At 36.1% G+C, this 19,520-nt stretch overlaps 1 protein-coding gene across 1 annotated transcript in view; it reads right to left on the reverse strand.

Moving 5' to 3' along the window:
- FBXO42 (F-box protein 42) overlaps positions 1 to 19,520 on the reverse strand; it is a 135,338-nt gene that overhangs the window by 60,710 nt on the left and 55,108 nt on the right. The window contains exons 2-3 of the mRNA XM_044667795.1: positions 18,460 to 18,726; positions 16,326 to 16,442 (exon numbers count right to left, since the gene is read on the reverse strand). Coding sequence (XP_044523730.1) covers positions 16,326 to 16,442; positions 18,460 to 18,709 — 367 coding nt within the window. The 5' untranslated portion in view covers positions 18,710 to 18,726. The remainder of the gene's footprint in view (positions 1 to 16,325; positions 16,443 to 18,459; positions 18,727 to 19,520) is intronic.

Genomic DNA, 19,520 nt, shown 5'->3' on the forward strand with positions numbered 1-19,520 from the left:
CTAACAAAGATTAGCTAGTTATTTAGATAGATGTAGCTAGACTAATACACTAATATCTTAGGGTTAGTTTAGAATAGTTTAGTGGAATAGATATGGTATTAGATTAGGTTAGAGGATAAGATAAGGTACTAATGTACATTACAGTGCAGATACAACAGATATAACAAAATTGCATTACATGAAGAACATATAACATATTACAGATCACATATCACAAATAATGTAAATAGTTGTATAAATAGTATGTGTATATTGTAAATTGTTTTATAGTGTAAGTACTGTAAATATGTAAAGAGTGTACACATGTATATTTGATGTGTACGTATTATGTGTACATACATGTATATATGCATATCATACATGTATATTATTAATATATTGTATGTATGTATCGTGTGTATATGTGTGTATAAATGTAAATTCTGTGAATACTTTGATGTAGTTGAGTTGCAAACATTCAAATGTAATTTGCATAAGGGAGCTTACTGTTTTGTTGTAATTTTGATGTAAAGACTTATGCAATGTTGTATTAAAATGTTTTTCAAAAATGGTTTGCATTTATTAGTTGATAGGATATTTCTGTATTAGAATAGGAGTTATGTTGCTATTTGTTTTGACTTTTGTGTTGATATTTCATATTTGCTGTTGATTTTGTTGGAAATTTTGCAGTTACTTATTGCTTTATGCTTTGAACTATGTAACTGTTCAATGTACTTATCCTTTTACCTTTCCTTGTTGAAATCCCTAGTGTAGGGTAGAGTAGGATAGTGTTAGATAGAATAGAGTTAGTGTAGGTTGTTTGTTATTTTGGGTTAGAATTTTAGTTTAGTTTGTAGTGCACAAATACCAAAATTTTGGTAATTTTGGCTTTGTGCAAAGGGGGGGATTGTCATGAGTAAGATTAGATTAGCTAGTTATTAGGAATTAAGTTGTACCTAGCAGGAAGGAACTGGAGCTGGGAATTCCAGGTTGGAATGAAGGAGGAGGAAGAGGTGACTTTGCTCTGAGTGGGACTCCATCAGGGGTTAACACAAACTGTGGTTGGCCCTGGGAGCACTCAGAGTAAAAGGACATCTTGCATCCTGATTTCCCCTGGGATCCTGAGTGGTGTGGCATCTAGCAAAAGGACAAGAATCTACAGTGCCAAAGGAAGAAGGAGAAGTTTGAAACCTTGTGGACAGTGCTTCAAGCAAAATCCTCTCTACCTGGTACTTGAGACAACTTTAGCTCCTGGCATCCAGAGATCATCAGTGGATTTCAGTGAGAATCCCAAAGCCACAAAGCCCTAGCTGTACTCAAGCCTGGCAGGTTCCAGGTTTGAGGCAGAAACCCAGAGACTCCATTTATAGCTCCTTGGGCCCTGTTAGTTTAGATCATTTAGATTAGTGTAGTAGAATAAGTCCTTCCCTGTCCCTGTGGGTTTTGTTATTAGGTGTTAAGGTTTTAGAGTAGACATTCCTATCCCTCCTTTTGTTGTTCCTAATTAAACCCAGTTTCATCCTGTTACCTTGTCAGTTGAATTTAAGGCCTCTGGCCAGAGTGACAGTTGACTGTTATTTTTCAGTTGGGAGTGACTTAGCTATACAAGTCTTCAATGTTCAGTTTTAGTCTCTCTTAAATTCCAGAGTGTGTTCCCACAAACCCCTTAGTTAATTTATAATATCCCTGGTGACCCCATTACCTCACTTATATTTTCCTACACTATCAACACCCTCCTCCTCCTTGTGTGTTATAACCTACCCACCTATCTAAACTGTAAGCTCCACAAAAAGAGTGCCAGACCCTGTTTAGTCTTCTATTCCTTGAGCACCTAGTCCAGGGCTATCTCAATACAACGGGTCTTAAATGTTTTCTCTACAAAATGCAACAGTAATGACTGTAAAGAATTAAAATCCTAATAGTTCCTCCACTTGTGATATAATTGTTAATCATTATAAGTAGCAATAATTATCAAAATTCAAAGGATCCTTTTTGGATAGACACATTTCAAACTCTACTAAAAGGACTGGGATCCTACCAGCTATGAACCTTTGTAATTATGACTAAGCCTGACAATAAGGTCAGGCTTAGTTTTAACTCACACCAATTAGCACTTTGAACAAAAGGCACTCCTTTTCCCATGGTAATTCTAATGGAATTTGAATATAGCTCTCCCAAATGGCTTAGCAGTCTTTCATAATCTGTGAAACTAATCAGTATCTCCAATATTAACACCATTTGCATGAACTCAAAATTTCTCAGAAAAAAAATTTTTTTTGCCTCCTTTCCCACCTCAAAGATCAACTCTTAGTTTGATACTTCCTTCAAACAGCAATAAAATACAGAAACTTTTATTTTTACAAGAGGTGACAAACATTCTCCTCTTTTTGGAAGTGAAAATCCAGCTAGCCAGCCAGGCTCCACAACATCCTTACACCATGTATTTTTAATCCTATATGAAAATAAAGCAACCAACATTTTCCTGACTCTCTTTGAACAAATAAAGGTTTCTAGAAGAAGGAACAGTCCAATGAATCTAAGGACTAATGAAACTGAAATAAGAGGTTTACATACTGCATTTTCAATGACTAGCAGCCACCCAACAACAAAATTTAAAGAGGAAAAAGGTAATTTGAAACAACTATGTTTAGAATTCAAATATAATAGAATAAGAATCTGGTAACCATCAATAGCAAGCTTAACTATTTTTAGGAAATAAGAAAATATTAATTGCGTTATACTTCTTTAAAAAAATGAACATGCTATTTATAGGAAGAAAAAGGTCTGCAAAAATCTACTGATAATTTTCAGAGGACAAATCATCACCTACTTATTTATCAAAAAAACAAAGTATGAAACTTAAAAAATGTTCACCTAAAATAGAATATTTTTTCTTATCCAAGGTCAGACCTCTGACCCATATGCTAAAGAATTTCCACATGGCAATACAATCTGTGTGTATAATTTAGCATGATGCAATGGAAAAAATGATGGATCTGCAGAGGGTCCAGGTTTTAGTAATACCTGAGATACTTTGGACAAGTCATTTAACTCCCTTGGGCCTCAGCTTCCTCATCTGTACATTGAAAGGGTTAGACAAGAGATCTTTTAAAATCCCTTCTGGTACAGAATCAATGTAACTACAAAGGATGTGACTATACAAAGGAACACTACCCAAGAGGAAACCAGAAAGGAAAAGAGAAAGTCTGAACCCATCTTCCAACAGATTCTTTTCAATGTAATCCTCGTTTTCTCAAGTGTCCTGAAAACTGAAAAGTCTTGTCCCAAGTTCATCTCTCACACTTCTCACTCAAGGATACAACCAAAGAGTCATGTGATTACCTGCACAGCAAGATCTATTCTGTAGTGATTTCACACTAATTCTAATTATTCTAATAATTCTAATAACTATTCTAATGCATTCATAATTAACTATATTGTTGTTGGAAAAGATACTAGAGTGGTTTGCCATTTCCTTCTGTAATTCACTTTACAGATGAGAAAACTAAGGCCAGTAGGATAAAATGACTTCCCCAGGGTGACACAGCTAATTAGTGTCTAAGGCAGGACTGAAATTCCTGTCTTCCAGGCTCCTCCACTGAACCACCTTCCTTGTTCCAGTATTGTTACCAAGACCCTTTGCTGAAGACACCCAGGAAACAACTGGCCTGTCTGACTGAAGCAACACAGTAAGCTGTGTATCTTTAGAAATAGAAGATTTAAAGAAGGTCTAGTCCAACCCCATCACTTTTACAGATGACAAAACTGAGGCTCAGAGACTGAGAACAGATGTGTCAAAGCTTACCCAGCCTCTATACATTGTCTAACTCCTAAATATCTTTCCTAGTTTATAAGTATCAAAATGAACAGTTTTGAAAGCATAGTTATTTCCCTCTGAATATATGTGACATTTATAAAGGATTGCTGGAGAGGCTGTGAATTAATCCAATTATTCTAAAAACAACTTGGAATTATACAGAAAAATTCAAGAAAATTAATAACAAGGAAAAATCCCTATGCACAAAAATGTTCATATCGCATTGTTTTTGATAAAAATAATTTGGGAATGGCTGTACAAATTATGGTATGTGAATATAATGTAAACATAATGGAATAATGTTGGTCTACTATGAATGATAAACATGAAGAATTAAAAAAAAAAGACATTCTAATGAAGTAATGCTGAGCAGACAAAGCAGAGCCAATAGACTATGCCAGTGATGGGCAAAATCCGCCGAACAACCAGATGCCCCCTGAAATGTTTTATCCAGCCAGCAACATTATTCCTAATCTGACAAATACAATGAGTAGGATACAATACAATGAAACTTCAAAAGAGTTGCCATAGAATCAGACTGACAAGGGGGCAGCTGGGTATCTCAGTGGATTGAGAGCCAGGCCTAGAGATCAGAGTTCCTGGGTTCAAATCCAACCTCAGACACTTCCCAGCTATGTGACCCTGGGCAAGTCACTTGACCCCCATTGCCTACCCTTACCACTCTTCTGCCTTGGAGCCAATACGCAGTATTGACTCCAAGACCAAAGGTAAGGGTTTAAAAAAATTTAGTTTAATTTAATTTAATTTAAAAAAAAAACTGACAGATGAGCATTTCCTTTGGCCCCCTCTTTAAAAAGTTTGCCCATCACTGGACTATGCTATAAAAATGCTTGCTACCAGGTAAATAAAATAAACACGAAGAAGCAAAAATTGCACCTAAGATAGATTCCTAAGTATTTTATATTGTCTAGGGCAGTGATGGGCAAACTTTTTAAAGAAGAGGTCAAAGGAAAGGAAATGCTCATCTGTCGGTCTGTTTCTAAGGCAACTCTTTAGAAGTTTCATTGTATTGTATCCTACTCGTTGTACTCGTCAGATTAGGAATAACGTCACCGGCTGGATAAAACATTTCAGGGGGCTGCATCTGGCCCGCAGGCCGTAGTTTGCCCATCACTGGTCTAGGGTGATTTTAAATGGTGTTTCTCTTTCTACCTCTTGCTGCTGTGATGCGTTGGAGATATATAGAAATGCTGATGATTTATGTGCATTTATTTTATATCCTGCAACTTTGCTAAAGCTGTTGATTATTAGCTTTTTAGTTGATTCTCTAGGATTTTCTAAGTAGACCATCATATCATCTGCAAAGAATGATAGCTTAGTCTCATTGCCTATTTTGATACCTTCAATTTCTTTTTCTTCTCTAATTGCTACTGCCAGCGTTTCTAGTACAATGTTAAATTAGAGGTGATAATGGGCATCCTTGTTTCACTCCTGATCTTACTGGGAAGGCTTCTAATTTATCCCCATTGCATATGATGCTTTTTGATGGTTTTAGATATATACTGTTTATTATTTTATATTTATAATATATATATTTTATATATACCGTTTATTATTTTTAGGAAAGGTCCTTCTAGGTCCCAATCCTAATTCCTCATCCCCTTTGATGGCGGATACCTGACCCCCTCCTGAGTTCCAGCTACTCCTGCTAATGCTTCCGCCATTTCTGGAGCTCCGGAAACTTGGAAAGTGTAACCCCACTTCTTTCTAATTGTGCACACCGGAGAATTTCCCGGGTGTGTCTCCTCTTAGACATTAATAACTTTTAAGAGAGGAGAGCTTCTATGCCCACAAGCCCCTCCACGTGTTGTTTTTTTCAAACCTTATCTAGCTGCTTGTCTACCCCCACTCCCACCCCAGGAGCCTCTCCAAGTGGGTTCCAGTCCTTACTCCAGTCGGCTTCCATGCTTGCTCTGCCTGTGGGGGAGGGACTAAGATAGCACAAGGACTTTTAGTCTTTTACCAAACAGGAACTTTTAAAAGTCTGGAGGTAAAATTAGTAAGCTTCCTCAGACTCCACAGTTGTTGTTTTTTAAAGTCTCTGTATCTTATTGTACTTTATTGATTGTCTGCTTTATGATTTAATTTTCTGTTATAAGTTAATATATTAATCTGATCAATATCTTTCTGTTACACTGAATCATTTTAAGCTAAATTTTTGGCTTATAGATAAATTCTGTTTGTGATTTTATTGTAACTCCTTAATAGTGAACAAGTTTATTCTGATTGGTAAAAAAGGTTTTTTTAAACTATACTGCTTGTTAATTTGTCATTTGCTTATTACTGTATTTCCTGATTTCTTTAAGGTTTAAATTTTTTTTAAGTTTACCTGTATTAATCTAATTCCGTTATATGATTCTTTATCTGTATCATTTACCTATGTTTTTACAGAACAATGTATCATTATAAAAAGACCATGAACATCTTAAACACATTTTTTTAAGTTGTAAAAGCCCATAAGTCCTATGTATAATGAATTTGTCATCTGTGAAAAGTAGACATTTTTAAATATCACAGTGAGTGGTTACGATAATGGGTTTGTTTGCTGTTGTCTTTAAATGTGTTATTGTAATTTTGGAAATTTTGATACTTTATTTAAATTGCATTATGAATCTGCTATTTTATAAAAGCCATTTACACTCACAGGAGTTCATGGAAAAGCTTAACAGGAAATGGATCTCATTTTGGGGCAAAAAACCTATCACTAATTCTAAGCTATATACATTTTGATTTTTAAAACATTCTTTTATTATTTTTTGCCTTTTATATGCAATCCAGTATTGAGATTTTTTTTCTCTCTCATTTTTGTACTTGAAAACATTGTATTTTTACCTGAATTTTTAATTTTCTTATTGCTTTCCTTTTATTTTTTAATAGAATAAATTGACTTTTTTCCCTTTTTCTCATTTTTTGTACTTAAAGTACATATTATCAATATTAATCCTTTTTGATTTTACAATAATATAAGTTTAATATACAAATATATAGCTACTATATTAATGCATACCCAAAAGCCTTAGACTATGGTAGCCAGCCAATTATTGGTAAATATTATGGAACTGTGATTAACGATTCTGTCTGAATCCAGGAGAAGAGAACAAAAGAGCCACAAGGTCAAGGAGACCACCCAGTCCCAAATGGGATTGGTGAGAAACTGCACAGTGCCTAGCTACACAAGGTCAAAAAAGACCATACCAATCCAGGTAGGATTGACAGAACTTTCTCATGCCAATACTATAGGACTTGAAATTAGGGTTTGGGGTTGCAGCTTTTCTGACATATGTTAGAGGCCAGACTTCCCTAAGCTTAAGCCTAGTCAAGTAAAAAAGGTTGGCCATCATCCTGGCTCACCTTATACCTGAGAAGTGTAGGCAAATCAAACCAGGGAAAGACACTTCCCTGGCACACAAATTTGGTCCTTTTATTTCTATTATAACTGTGGCAACTTTCTGTAGTCCTGGCTATTGAACTGGGTAACTACGCAATTGCTTAAATCACTTTAATTGGGCCTTGATTCAAGGACCTGTTATAAGTTTATTTTTCCTTTACATTTTTGCACATAAGACTCTGACATTTTACATTTCATGCACAAGTTATTTTTTATCTTTTTAAATTTCTTTTGCCAATTGATTCACACAATCCCATAAGTCAGCCATGTATCCTTAGCTGATCTGAATGTTGACCTTAATCCTCTTCAGGGAAGAATGTGTTATTAATTCTCCCCAGGGGGGTATGTATGTTTTATAATCAGAATGTCTGAATTATAATCTATGATGTAAAATTTAAATTCTTTTGAGAGTAATTTCAGGATAAGAAATTTGCCATCTCCCCAGAATCCAGACAATGAACCTGTTTAAAGAAGGCACCATGAAGATGCCTGGAGAACCTACACTGCAAAAAGAAGATCCAAAATGAACTTTGGGGTGCATTTGATAGAACTATGCGGAGTTCAATACATTTGTTTTGAATGTACACTCTTATGTCAAAGGGGACTGCCCCCAATTGGCTTTTGTCAATGCTCCTAGTAATCATAGGTTCATTGTTTTTATTGTCTTTTCTTTTTATCCCCAAATTTCTGTAATTTATAAGTTAGTTATATTTACAAGAGCCTTCAGGGAGACCAGTCTCCCTCTGCTCTCAGGGGGGGTATGTTATATTGGAAATTTGGGAGTCCTTGAACTAATTTTGAGGTCCCTAATTAAAACTTCCTGTGGACATTTAGAGCTCTTTCAAACTACATTTCCCAAGAGCCAACTGGCTTCCTCTCTTGAGTAATCACGTGGGCAGGAAGTATAATCAAGTAAATAGAAGGATAAATAGTGAGAGTGGATTGATACTTCCTCTTTGGTGATTTTGGAGCAGAGCCAGGATGGGGAAGGGAGGTAACAGAATGAGTCTTTCAAATTGACTCTTAATATGAAATGTGGCTTCATTTTTCTAATGGCTACCAATAAATCCTTTAAAACCCTAATATTTTTAAATCTATCCTTTTATATCCATTTTATTTCTTACAATATTAGGATTAGTTATTCTTTGAATGTTTGATAGAATTCACTTGTGACTCCATCGGGCCCTGGTGATTTTTTCTTAGAGAGTTCTTTGATGGCTTGTTCAATTTCTTTTTCTGATACAGGATTATTTAAATATTCTATTTCTTCTGCTGTTAATGTAGGCAATTTACATTTTTGTAAATTTTCATCCATATCACCTAGATTGCTATATTGCCATATAATTGGGAAAAATAGTTTTTAATGATTGCCTTAATTTCCTCTTCATTAGAGGTGAGGTCTCCCTTTTCATCTTTGATACTGTTAATTTGGTTTTCTTCTTTCCTTTCTTTTTATTAGATTTACAGTACTTTGTCTATTTTATCTGTTTTTTCAAAGTGCCAGCTTCTAGTCTTATTTATTAATTCAAAAGTTCTTTTACTTTTGATTTTATTAATTTCACCTTTGATTTTTAGCATTTCTAATTTAGTTTTCATCTGGAGATTTTTAATTTGTTCGCATTCTAGTTTTTTAAGTTATATACACAATTCATTGACCTCTGCCCTCCCAAATTTGTTAATATATGTTAATATATTTGTTAATATAGTCAGTAATATAAATTTCCCCCTTAGTACTGGTTTGGCTGCATTCCATAGGTTTCCGTAAGAAGTCTCATCATTGTCTTCAAACAAACACAGGAATTATACAAACAGAATTACAAAACATTTTCCATACAATTAAAACTAGATCTAAACAATTGGAAAAACATTGATTGCTCATGGGTAGGACAAGCTAACATAATAAAAATGACCATTCTACCCAAAGTAATTTACTTATTTAGTGACATACTATCAAACTACCAAAAAACTTTTTTACTGAATTAGAAAAAACTATAACAAAGTTCATTTGGAAGAACAAAAGATCAAGAATATCAAGAGAAATAATGAAAAAAAAAGTGAAGGAAGGTGGCCTAACAGTACCAGATATTAAACTGTACTATAAAGTAGCGGTCATCAAAACAATATGGTACTGGCTAAGAGACAGAAGGGAGGATCAGTGGAATAGACTTGGGATAAATGACATCAGCAAGACAGTGTATGATAAACCCAAAGAGCCCAACTTTTGGGACAAAAATCCACTATTTGTCAAAAACTGCTGGGAAAATTGGAAAACAATATGGGAGAGATTAGGTTTAGATCAACATCTCACACCCTACACCAAGATAAATTCAGAATGGGTGAAAGAATTGAATATAAAGAAGGAAACTATAAGTAAATTAAGTAAACACAGAGTAGTATACTTGTCAGATCTCTGGGAAAAGAAAGATTTTAAAACCAAGCAAGAGTTAGAAAAAAATTAGAAAATGTAAAATAAATAATTTTGATTATATTAAATTAAAAAGGTTTTATACAAACAAAAACAATGCAACCAAAATGAGAAGGGAAACAACAAACCGGGGAAAAAAAATCTTTATAACAAAAAACTCTGGCAGAGGTCTAATTACTCAAATATACAAGGAACTAAAAGCCATTCCCCAATTGATAAATGGACAAGGGACATGAATAGGCAATTTTCAGATAAAGAAATCAAAACTATCAATAAGCACGTGAGAAAGTGTTCTAAATCTCTAATAATTAGAGAAATGCAAATCAAAACAACTCAGAGGTATCACCTAACACCTAGCAGATTGGCTAAAATGATAGCAGGGGAGAGTAATAAATGTTGGAGGGGATATGGCAAAATTGGGACATTAATGCACTGCTGGTGGAGCTGTGAACTGATCCAACCATTCTGGATGGCAATTTGGAATTATGCCCAAAGAGCGATAAAAGAATGCCCTTCCATCCAGCCATACCATTGCTGGTTTTGTACCCCAAAGAGATTATCAATAAACAGACTTGTACAAAAATATTTATAGCTGAGTTCTTTGTGGTGGCAAAAAACCGGAAAGCGAGGGTATGCCCTTCAATTGAGGAATGGCTGAACGAATTGGGGTATATGTTGGCGATGGAATACTATTGTGTTCAAAGGAATAATAAATGGGATGAATTCCATGTGAACTGGAAAGACCTCCAGGAATTGATGCAGAGTGAAAGGAGCAGATCCAGAAGAACACTGTACACAGAGACTGATACACTGTAGTAAAATCCAATGTAATAGACTTCTGTACTAGCAGCAATGCAATGATCCAGGACAATTCTGAGGGATTTATGGAAAAGAACGCTACCCACATTCAGAGGAAGAACTGCAGGAGTGGAAACAGAAGAAAAACAACTGCTTGAACACATGGTTTGATGAGGACATGATTTGGGATGTAGACTCTAAAGGACCATCCTAGAGTAACTATCAATAATATAGAAATGGGTCTTGATTTATGACACATGAAGAAACCAGTGGAAATGTGCGTTGGCTGGGGGGAAGGGGGAAGAGTAAGAACATGAATCATGTAACCATGGAAAAAATTTTTCTAAAAAATAAAATGTTTTAAAATTTAAAAAAAAATTGGACCTAAGAGCCAACATTTAGTACCAAAGTTAAAGAACACTTTTCTTTAGTCATCAATAACAAACTTTTCTCAGAGATTGTACTTTATAAATATTTCAGGGGGGGTGGAATGAGAGGGTGTGTTTTTTTATTTTGGTTTTTTTTTTTTTTTGTGGGATGTATTTTTTGAAGAGGGGAGGTGTTGCTTGGAAGAATTGTCATGTCCAAATAAAAATGTGCCAGCAAATTGTTTTTTTTTTTCTTTCTTTCTTTCTTTTTTAACCCTTACCTTCCGTCTTGGAGCCAATTGGCTCCAAGACAGAAGAGTGGCCAGGGTAGGCAATGGGGGTCAAGTGACTTGCCCAGGGTCACACAGCTGGGAAGTGTTTGAGGCCAGATTTGAACCTAGGACCTCCTGTCTCTAGGCCTGGCTCTCAATCCACTGAGCTACCCAGCTGCCCCAAACTGGTATGTTTTAAAGTGTAATTGACTTTAGCTAAGTCACTTTCCTTGTATGGGTCTCAGGTTCTAAATCTATAAAATGGGGGAGCTGGCTGAGGATTTCTAAGGGTTCTCCCTAATTCAAAAGTTTCATTTTCTGACATTCATTTAGAGTCAAACTCAAGGGCTAGGTTCTGGTCAGCCTATAACATAGATTCTAGACATTTCTTGGCATTTATCTCCACTGACTTGGCATTTTATTTCAATAATGTTATTTACAAGACAGAATATTTCATTGTATATCTTATCTTCCAAATCATATGTAAAAATTTCAAATGGTACTGGTTCCAGCATGAATCCCTAGATGATTCCAGAGCTAGTATTTCTCCATCTAAAGAAGTACCCAACTGTCTCTAAGATTACTTCCCAGGTGATTGATTATACTCTTGAGTTTTTACATTTACTATATGTTTGTTTAAAAAAGCCTTCAATATAGAATCTTGTTTGTTTAAAAAAGCCTTCAATATAGAATCTTGTCAAAGGGATTCTGAAGAGTCTAAACTCCACTGGATTCCCCTTTAGTCACATGATTAGATAGAAGAGAGACAGACTTCTGTAATTAATAAGTGGGACACAGGGGCCTTAAGCTGGTAATAAGGCTAGCAGGAGGTTAGTGCTGATTGTAAAGATTGAGTGTTTGTACCCGGGCTCGGCTTGAAACTTGTTTATTAATGTAACAAGGCTCCAACACAGGCAACTGAGTGTCCAGAGAAACCTCACTAATCGGCTCCTTTAAGATATTGGTAACCGGTCCCTCCCTGCTGAGGAAGCAGCTCCCCATTAGTTAATGGCAGGCTGGCAGGAAGTGGATGTTGAACTCCCTGCCCTTAAGCAATGGAGTTTACTCCAACCCAAACTGCTCAGAATCCCTTCCTGTTGCCTGTTCTCCTTGGACTATGATGGTAGGCAAATAACCACAGAATTATCTGCTTAAGCTACGGGGTTTATTGATAACTGAGTAAGGGAACAAGGCAGTGGTAAGAGGGTCAGGAAATACTGAGATCTGATGGTGAAAGATTATCTGACTACAGTCAACTCACAGAGTGGTCATTTGATAAAATTCACATATCATGGCTGTAATTCTCTTAATTGCTCCTTTTAGGTCTTCTAGCTTTCAATGAAGTCCTATTCTAATGCCTCATGGTGGTATGTAGGGGATTCTGGCCTCCCAAAGATTATGCTGATGAAATATAAGTCCTGGTAGGTCCTACCAAGCTGGAAAGATTTAAGTATGGGCACCACAAAAGACTGTCCACAAGGACCTTCTTAACTAAGCGAGAAGAGGCTCATCAGCTTGACTTCAGCCATAGATTTGTGAAGTGTGATGTGCATTGTTGAAAGAAGTACCCACAACAACAAAATGATGACTTAGTGAAGAATAAGTTCCTTCAAAATGCAGAAATGGAAGACAATCTGTCCTGGTGATTTCTTTATATCTAATAAATTTATCAAGTCCAACACATGTTGTATGATCACCACTGTTTCTCCACTCTAATAGATTTATCTCAAAGGACAATTTGGGAATGGGACTCTCCAGCAGCAATAGCAGTTAACAACAAAAATAAAACTAGATAGTATTTATAGAGCTCTTTAAGTTTTGCAAATACTTTCGGTTATTCCATCTGAATCTCACAACCATCCTGGGATGTAGAAGGCTGTTTTTATCCCCATTTTACAGATGCAAAAAGTGAGGCAGACAGAAGTGAAGTGAAGTGAAGCCCAGGGTCACACAATTAGGGAACTTCTGAGACCTTGCGGCTTCTTGACTTCAAGTCCAACAGTCTGCTCAAAACCACCTAGTTGACTGAAGATTGAGGAAAAGACACTGATTTTGTCCCTGACTTTTTCATCACCTATGAAATGTCTTGTACAAGTCATCTTTGGTTCTCTAACCAGATTCCCATCTTTGCTTTCCCTAAGAACATCTTATATGGGGTTTAGGGAATTCTTGGAAAGTATTCTTCATATCTGCATTCTTCCCTCCTCATTTCAAGCTCAATGCAGCTGCCATGAAGGAACCAGAAGGGAATCAGGGTACCTGAGGTCAAATGAAAACTCAAGATTCTTGCTGCATAAGCATTCTCCTGCCAGCTTCACCTCCCTCATCTGTAAATCAGGCTCAATAATGCCTGCACTAAACTCCCTCAAAAGATTGTTGTAAGGAAAATACTTTGTAACCCCTGAAAAACATGGAAACATGAGACCAGTTATTTCCTCTCTCATCCTAATAGCACTTTCTCAACATTTTACTTTTTTCTTACTGTAACTCTTTTACTGTAACTAAATTTTTTTTTTACTGTAACTCTTTTACTCTTTTACTGTAACTAAAATTTTTCAAGATATTCATTTCTATCTTCAACTTTTGTCTTCTTGTTATTGGGAAAAAACAGAAAGCACACTGTGAACTAGGGAAAATATTAAGGTATGCTTTCAACATTTCATATACCTAATACCTACATATAATCACTTTCTTTTCAAAATATTTGTGCAACAGTCTAATGTAGCTCTTCTTCCCCCACCTCCCACAATAAAACTGTACATTATTAACAACTACTTCATGGGGTATACCCATACATACTTCCTCTATGAGTAAGTAAAATGCTGGCCTTGAAGTAAGGACATCTGGAATCAAATCCTACCTCACATACTCTGTAGGACCATGGGAGAGTGGCTTGACCACCTTTCTGGTAAGTAAGGTTCCTCATTTTTAAAATGACAAGTTGAACTCGATGACCTCTAAGGTTAATTTTAGCTCTAAATTTATGATCCTACTCTTAATTAAGTCCATTCTATTTCCTTTCTATCCAATATATGCAATAGTCTGAAGCATCAACAAACTAGATTACTGATAGGAGTGTATCCAAGCTACTAAGGGTACTTGGCAGTTAAGGGACATGGGAGTCAAATGAAGGAACTCCAGGTAGCAAGGCTGAAGAAGACTTACAGAGAACACAGGAGGTATCTTCATGCATCTGAAAAGCTATCAGGTGAAAGAGAGAATCTGCTACCCTCAAGAGGGCAGAACTAAGAACAATGGGTGAAGCTTTGGAGGGGAAAATTTCAGCCTGACATAAGGGGAAATGTCCTAATTTGTCCAAAAGCAAAATGGACTATACCTGGAGATAGTAGGTACCTCAATACCAGATGTTTTTGAGCAAAAATGGAATGATCACTTCCGAGTCCAGAATGTTATAAAGATTATTACTGCTTAGACATAAGGCTAGATGACCTCTGAAGTCCTTTCAGTTTTGGGAGTATGTAAGGACCACAGACCTTATGCCCATTCAATACTTAACAGGCCTTCTCCCAAAGGAGCATCAAACTTCTGTCCCAAACCTTAGAAGGTATGGGGGATATGGAGAAGGAAGGGTATTTGAAGAAAAGGCCAACAATACCTATAGTCATAGAATTCATTTTTATCGTACAATGTGATAAATTTCACAATGGGACCTCAGAAGGAATGATGAAAAATTCCTAGTCTTATGTGGGTCATCTACAAAATAATACCTATATAATAAAACTCACATACTTCCATTTAGAACTCAAAGACCTATGTCATATAGCATCTTCCAAGATTTTCTTGCCAAATATTTCAGTGTTCTATGTTCACTTAATAAATAATAACTTGAGGATTCCAGGAGCCTCATAACCTAATATACACTAAGAGCTTATTTATATACTCAAGACAGACACTGTTCCCAGGAGAATCAGTAAGTAAATAGGCCAAAAACAGAATGGGACTTAACTCCATTTCTTTTAGCAGCTTCACCTGGTTTTCCAATTTTGTTTCCAAAGTATGGATAATAAGAACAGTAATTAAATATCATCCTTCTTAAAAATTTATATATACAACCCATTGTTTGCTTAAGAGGCATCAAAAGTAGTCTTACTTGCTTAAGGATGAGAAAGTCAGTCCATTGTTATTAAAAAGTTTTTATTGAACACATATGATGTGCCTTCAGAGTGCTAGCAGGTCCATTTTTCTCTCTGTCCTATTTGAATCCACAGAAAATTGACAATTCTTTTACTTCAGAATCTAAGTCTGCTCACTTACTCCTTTTCCAAGAGATTCAATATTTAAATATTTATTCTAAATAGTAATGTAGCTCCATCTCTTCTGAAGAAAAAATAAAAATCAACTGTATATATAATCATCCAAGTGGATATAGAAAGGTTCATTAGACTTAACTACAATTGTATTCAAAGTTTGTTAAATTCACACAAAATGATCTCTTTCCCCAAAGTATAATACAGCACTGAAGTCCTAAAAATGAAGAATACAGTTATCACTCTTATAAAAATAATGGAGTCCATGTGGGTGTTCAGCAAATGCTTAGGAAATGGTAAAGATTTCTGTTGTTTCCACCATGCTCCTCTGCCAGCAGGGTTCACAAACACTAACTCACACAACTTGAGATTTCCTATCAATTCTGTATTCCTGCCTAATTTGTATTATAAGTAATACTGAGGCTCTAGAAATAGGCAACAGAGTTTGGAACATCTACTAACTAATCAGCTAAGATCTACATAAAGTACCAATCCTAGATCACTGAATATTTAAAGTCTATCTAGTTCAGATTTGCTTTAAACAATTTTTGAAAATCACCCATTTCTTTTCTTTGTTGCCAAAACTTTAAAGTTGATTCAGTTATATTCAATTTCTGAGTCTAAACACCATAGAATCTATATTAAATTTTATTTATATTAAAAAGCTCAAAAATGTCCTCAGATATGTTCTTTTTTCTTTTTAATGTTTATAATGATAGATGTTTTGAATTTTCAACAATAGAACCTTATACTCTTCAGAAGACAAGTACAGGAACAAATGGAACACATCATTGGAGTAAAGTAAGAGAAGAGAGATTCAAGCGCCTGTTCTTTTTTTAATCTCAAAAAAAATGACAGATTCTCTCTCAATGTGTGCCTTACTATAAATAAGACATATAACCTGAAGGTAGCCTCTGGACCTATGATGCACTAAATTCTAAGAAAGGAAGCACTAACCTCTATTTTTTTTTTTTTGATCAAGGACTTACTATGTGAGAACCGCTGAGTGATTGGGGTTCCAGGGTAGGGATAAGTTCGACTCTCCCACTGAATGTTTCCTTCCTGGACAGCCTTAATAAAGCCATGATAACACTGGTGGGCCACACCTGTAGAAAAATGAAGAGAAATACTTCAGTGTATCTTTAATATACCTTAGAAATCAAAAGTCATAATGAATTTTATTCATTTTAGAGTAAATAGAAAACTTAATGACCCTTTCTCTTTTCTACGGATGAGAAATTAGACTCAGAAATTTGAATGATTTCCCAAGTTCAAAGTTAGTTAATGAGAGATGAGACTAGGTTCAAAATATCCTGACCCTCTTTATCATTAAGGTTGAAGAGCAAAAGGTTTGTGAGGGAGTTCGCCTTTTTAGGAAACCCACATTTTCCATCCATTTCTGAGCATGAATTTAGAGAAAATATTTTTAAACTAGACTTGTTAGATGTGAGAATGTAAACCCTAAACTTTTTTTTTTTTTTACATTTTTAAACCCTTGACTTCTGTGTTTTAGGTCCTAGGTGGAAGAGTGGTAAGGATGGGCAAAGGGGGTCAAGTGACTTGCCCAGGGTCACACAGCTGGGAAGTGTCTGAGGCCGGATTTGAACCTAGGACCTCCCGTCTCTAGGCCTGACTCTCAATCCACTGAGCTACCCAGCTGCCCCCAACCCTAAACTTTTAAGACAGTAGATTTCAAAATGAAAGGTACGATCCCTCATCTGAAAATCTAAAAGAGAAGATGAGTCAAGAAGGTTGGGATTTCAGAAACTTAAGTTTGATATTCATGACAGAGGTTAGGGTCTAGAACCTCTAAGGATCTTTCCAACTCTGAGCTTCTATGACTCTATGTATACAAGAAGGGGACTGAGTCAGAAACTATGATGCCCTCCTAAACTCAAAAGGAAAAAAGAAGATAGATAGCTGATGTGGCCCTTTAGTAGTAGTAAGATCAAATGGCTGTTAAGATGATGCATCTCAAAACAATTTTACTACTTCGAAGAGGGAGAAAAAGAGCTGCAATCGATACCAGGACTTCAAGATTTCCTATTATTCTGAGAAGCTGAGTTTGACAGGCATGACACCTGAAGGTTCTGAGGCCTTTAAGTATAGTTAGGGCCCCTCACTCTCTATCAAAATGAAAAGAATACAAAATATCACACACAAATGAATCCACACATTTCTGTCTCACCTCTCTCATTTCTCATGTTCCTCAGCTTTTGAGGGAAAGCATTAAACCAATATCCATCCTCCTTTCATGCCTATTAATTCATAGAAGTGAGTGGGCCATGCTAGTTTCACTCTCAGACAACTCAGGAAGTTTCAACACACTCAGTCCTTGGCTCTACAATTATATTTGTATAGGAGCTGTGACAGAATGCTTGTAACCCCTGGGCAGGACAAGACAAGAAATACATCTTAGAACTATCTAACACCCATTTAAGAATATAACTCCCACATCAATATTAGCTGCTATGTTCAATGTTTACGTGTGAAAGGAGTACTTTGATACATGACACTGATTTGGTTCAATGCTAACTCATCTGATAGACACTTGGCAACCTGACTTGATAGCTAACTTATAGAAGAGCTAAATGATACAAACAGGTTTGCTAGTGGAAAAGTAAGAGAGGCTGGGTGGAGGTAAAAGAAACAATACTCATTCATCGCAATTATGACCTAGGGAAAAGAATTCTCTTTCACACTACTAAGAACCATCTAAGTTTGATCATCCAATGTCAGATTTCTCCCCTAACTTTCCTTATTGAAGAAATGGGCAGTTTACCAGATCAATCAAGGCTCTTCTCCTTCTGGGTCTCCGGTTCCTCATTTATAAAATAAGGCAGCTGGTTTCAATGACCTCTAAGGTCTCTTCAAGCTCCCAATCTATGATCTTTTGATCTCTGGGGCCACCCAAAGAAACTGAGTGAACAGGTCACCGGTCCAGCCTATGGATGGAAGGAAAGTGTTTGACCTTGCTTATCTCCTAATGCAAATAATAACAATGAACCTAAAGAGGCCAAATGAATAAGAGTCAAGGAGTGTAAGCACTTGAAGCTGAAGTTGTGAAATGAAAGCAGATCTTCAAAGGGTGTGATGAGTAGATTTTCATGGCACAAACCATACCTTTGATGAGTCGGTACCACTGTTTGCAGACAAGGGCTGAGGTTTTGTGCTCCTGATACGGTGAGAGAAAGGACAAGATGTATTCCAGAACCTCTTCAGGCAGCTCAGACATAGACCTGTTATGTCTAGTCTCCTCAAACTCCAGGTCAGGGCGGGGCTCATCATCTTGCTCCATCGTCCCCTCCACCCCAGCTTCTTCTTGGTCCACGGCCATGAAGCTGTCATCCTCACTGTCCGAGGAGCTGGCCATGGCATTCCCCTTGATGGCTGCAGAAGGAGACAGAGAAGTCAGTGGAACACAGAGGCACTCTGGCATGGCTCTGATGAAGGGCCCAGTCACAGCTTTAAAACCACTTTTATGTCTTTTCTCACCCAGCCTATGGGCAGTTTCTGTTTGCCATATGCAACTGGAATTTGAAATCTATCCTAAGAATTGAAGAATCACTGATATCTCCTGAATGGACAGTTCTCTACTAAAAATCAGTTAATATGGGCAAATAACACTTTAATACCTGCCTCAGTTAACCACTGACATCTCTTAAGAAAGGACTAAAGAAGAAAGTAGCAGAAGAATCATCCTCTCTACCTTTCCTTAGATAGAGGCAGCATAATGATCTATGGTCTTATGCTGAGAAAGATCAATAAGTATCCCATATACAGTACCACAAGCCTATGTGGGGAGAGCAGATGGGGATGGCAGCATTCCGCTTTTTGCCCATACTTCCTCACATTATACAAGCACACTAAGTATGCCAACATGTGTTACTGCCTCTAATAAAAATACAATTGTCAACCACAAAATATTCCAATCATAAAATCACAGGATTAGTACTAAAGAGAACTTTGAGATAATCAAGTATATCCTCTAGTATATTCCTCATCTTTAGGACAGATGAGGAAAATGAAGCCCAGAAAAAATTTATATATATAAATATATAAAACATAAATTTATATATATAATATATATTTAAAATTATATGTATAAATATATATTTATAGATATAATATATATATGTATATATATATCACATTAATTATAAAGTTAGAATTAAAACCCAATC

Source organism: Gracilinanus agilis, chromosome 3 (assembly GCF_016433145.1).
Source record: "Gracilinanus agilis isolate LMUSP501 chromosome 3, AgileGrace, whole genome shotgun sequence".
Classification (NCBI taxonomy): domain Eukaryota; kingdom Metazoa; phylum Chordata; class Mammalia; order Didelphimorphia; family Didelphidae; genus Gracilinanus; species Gracilinanus agilis.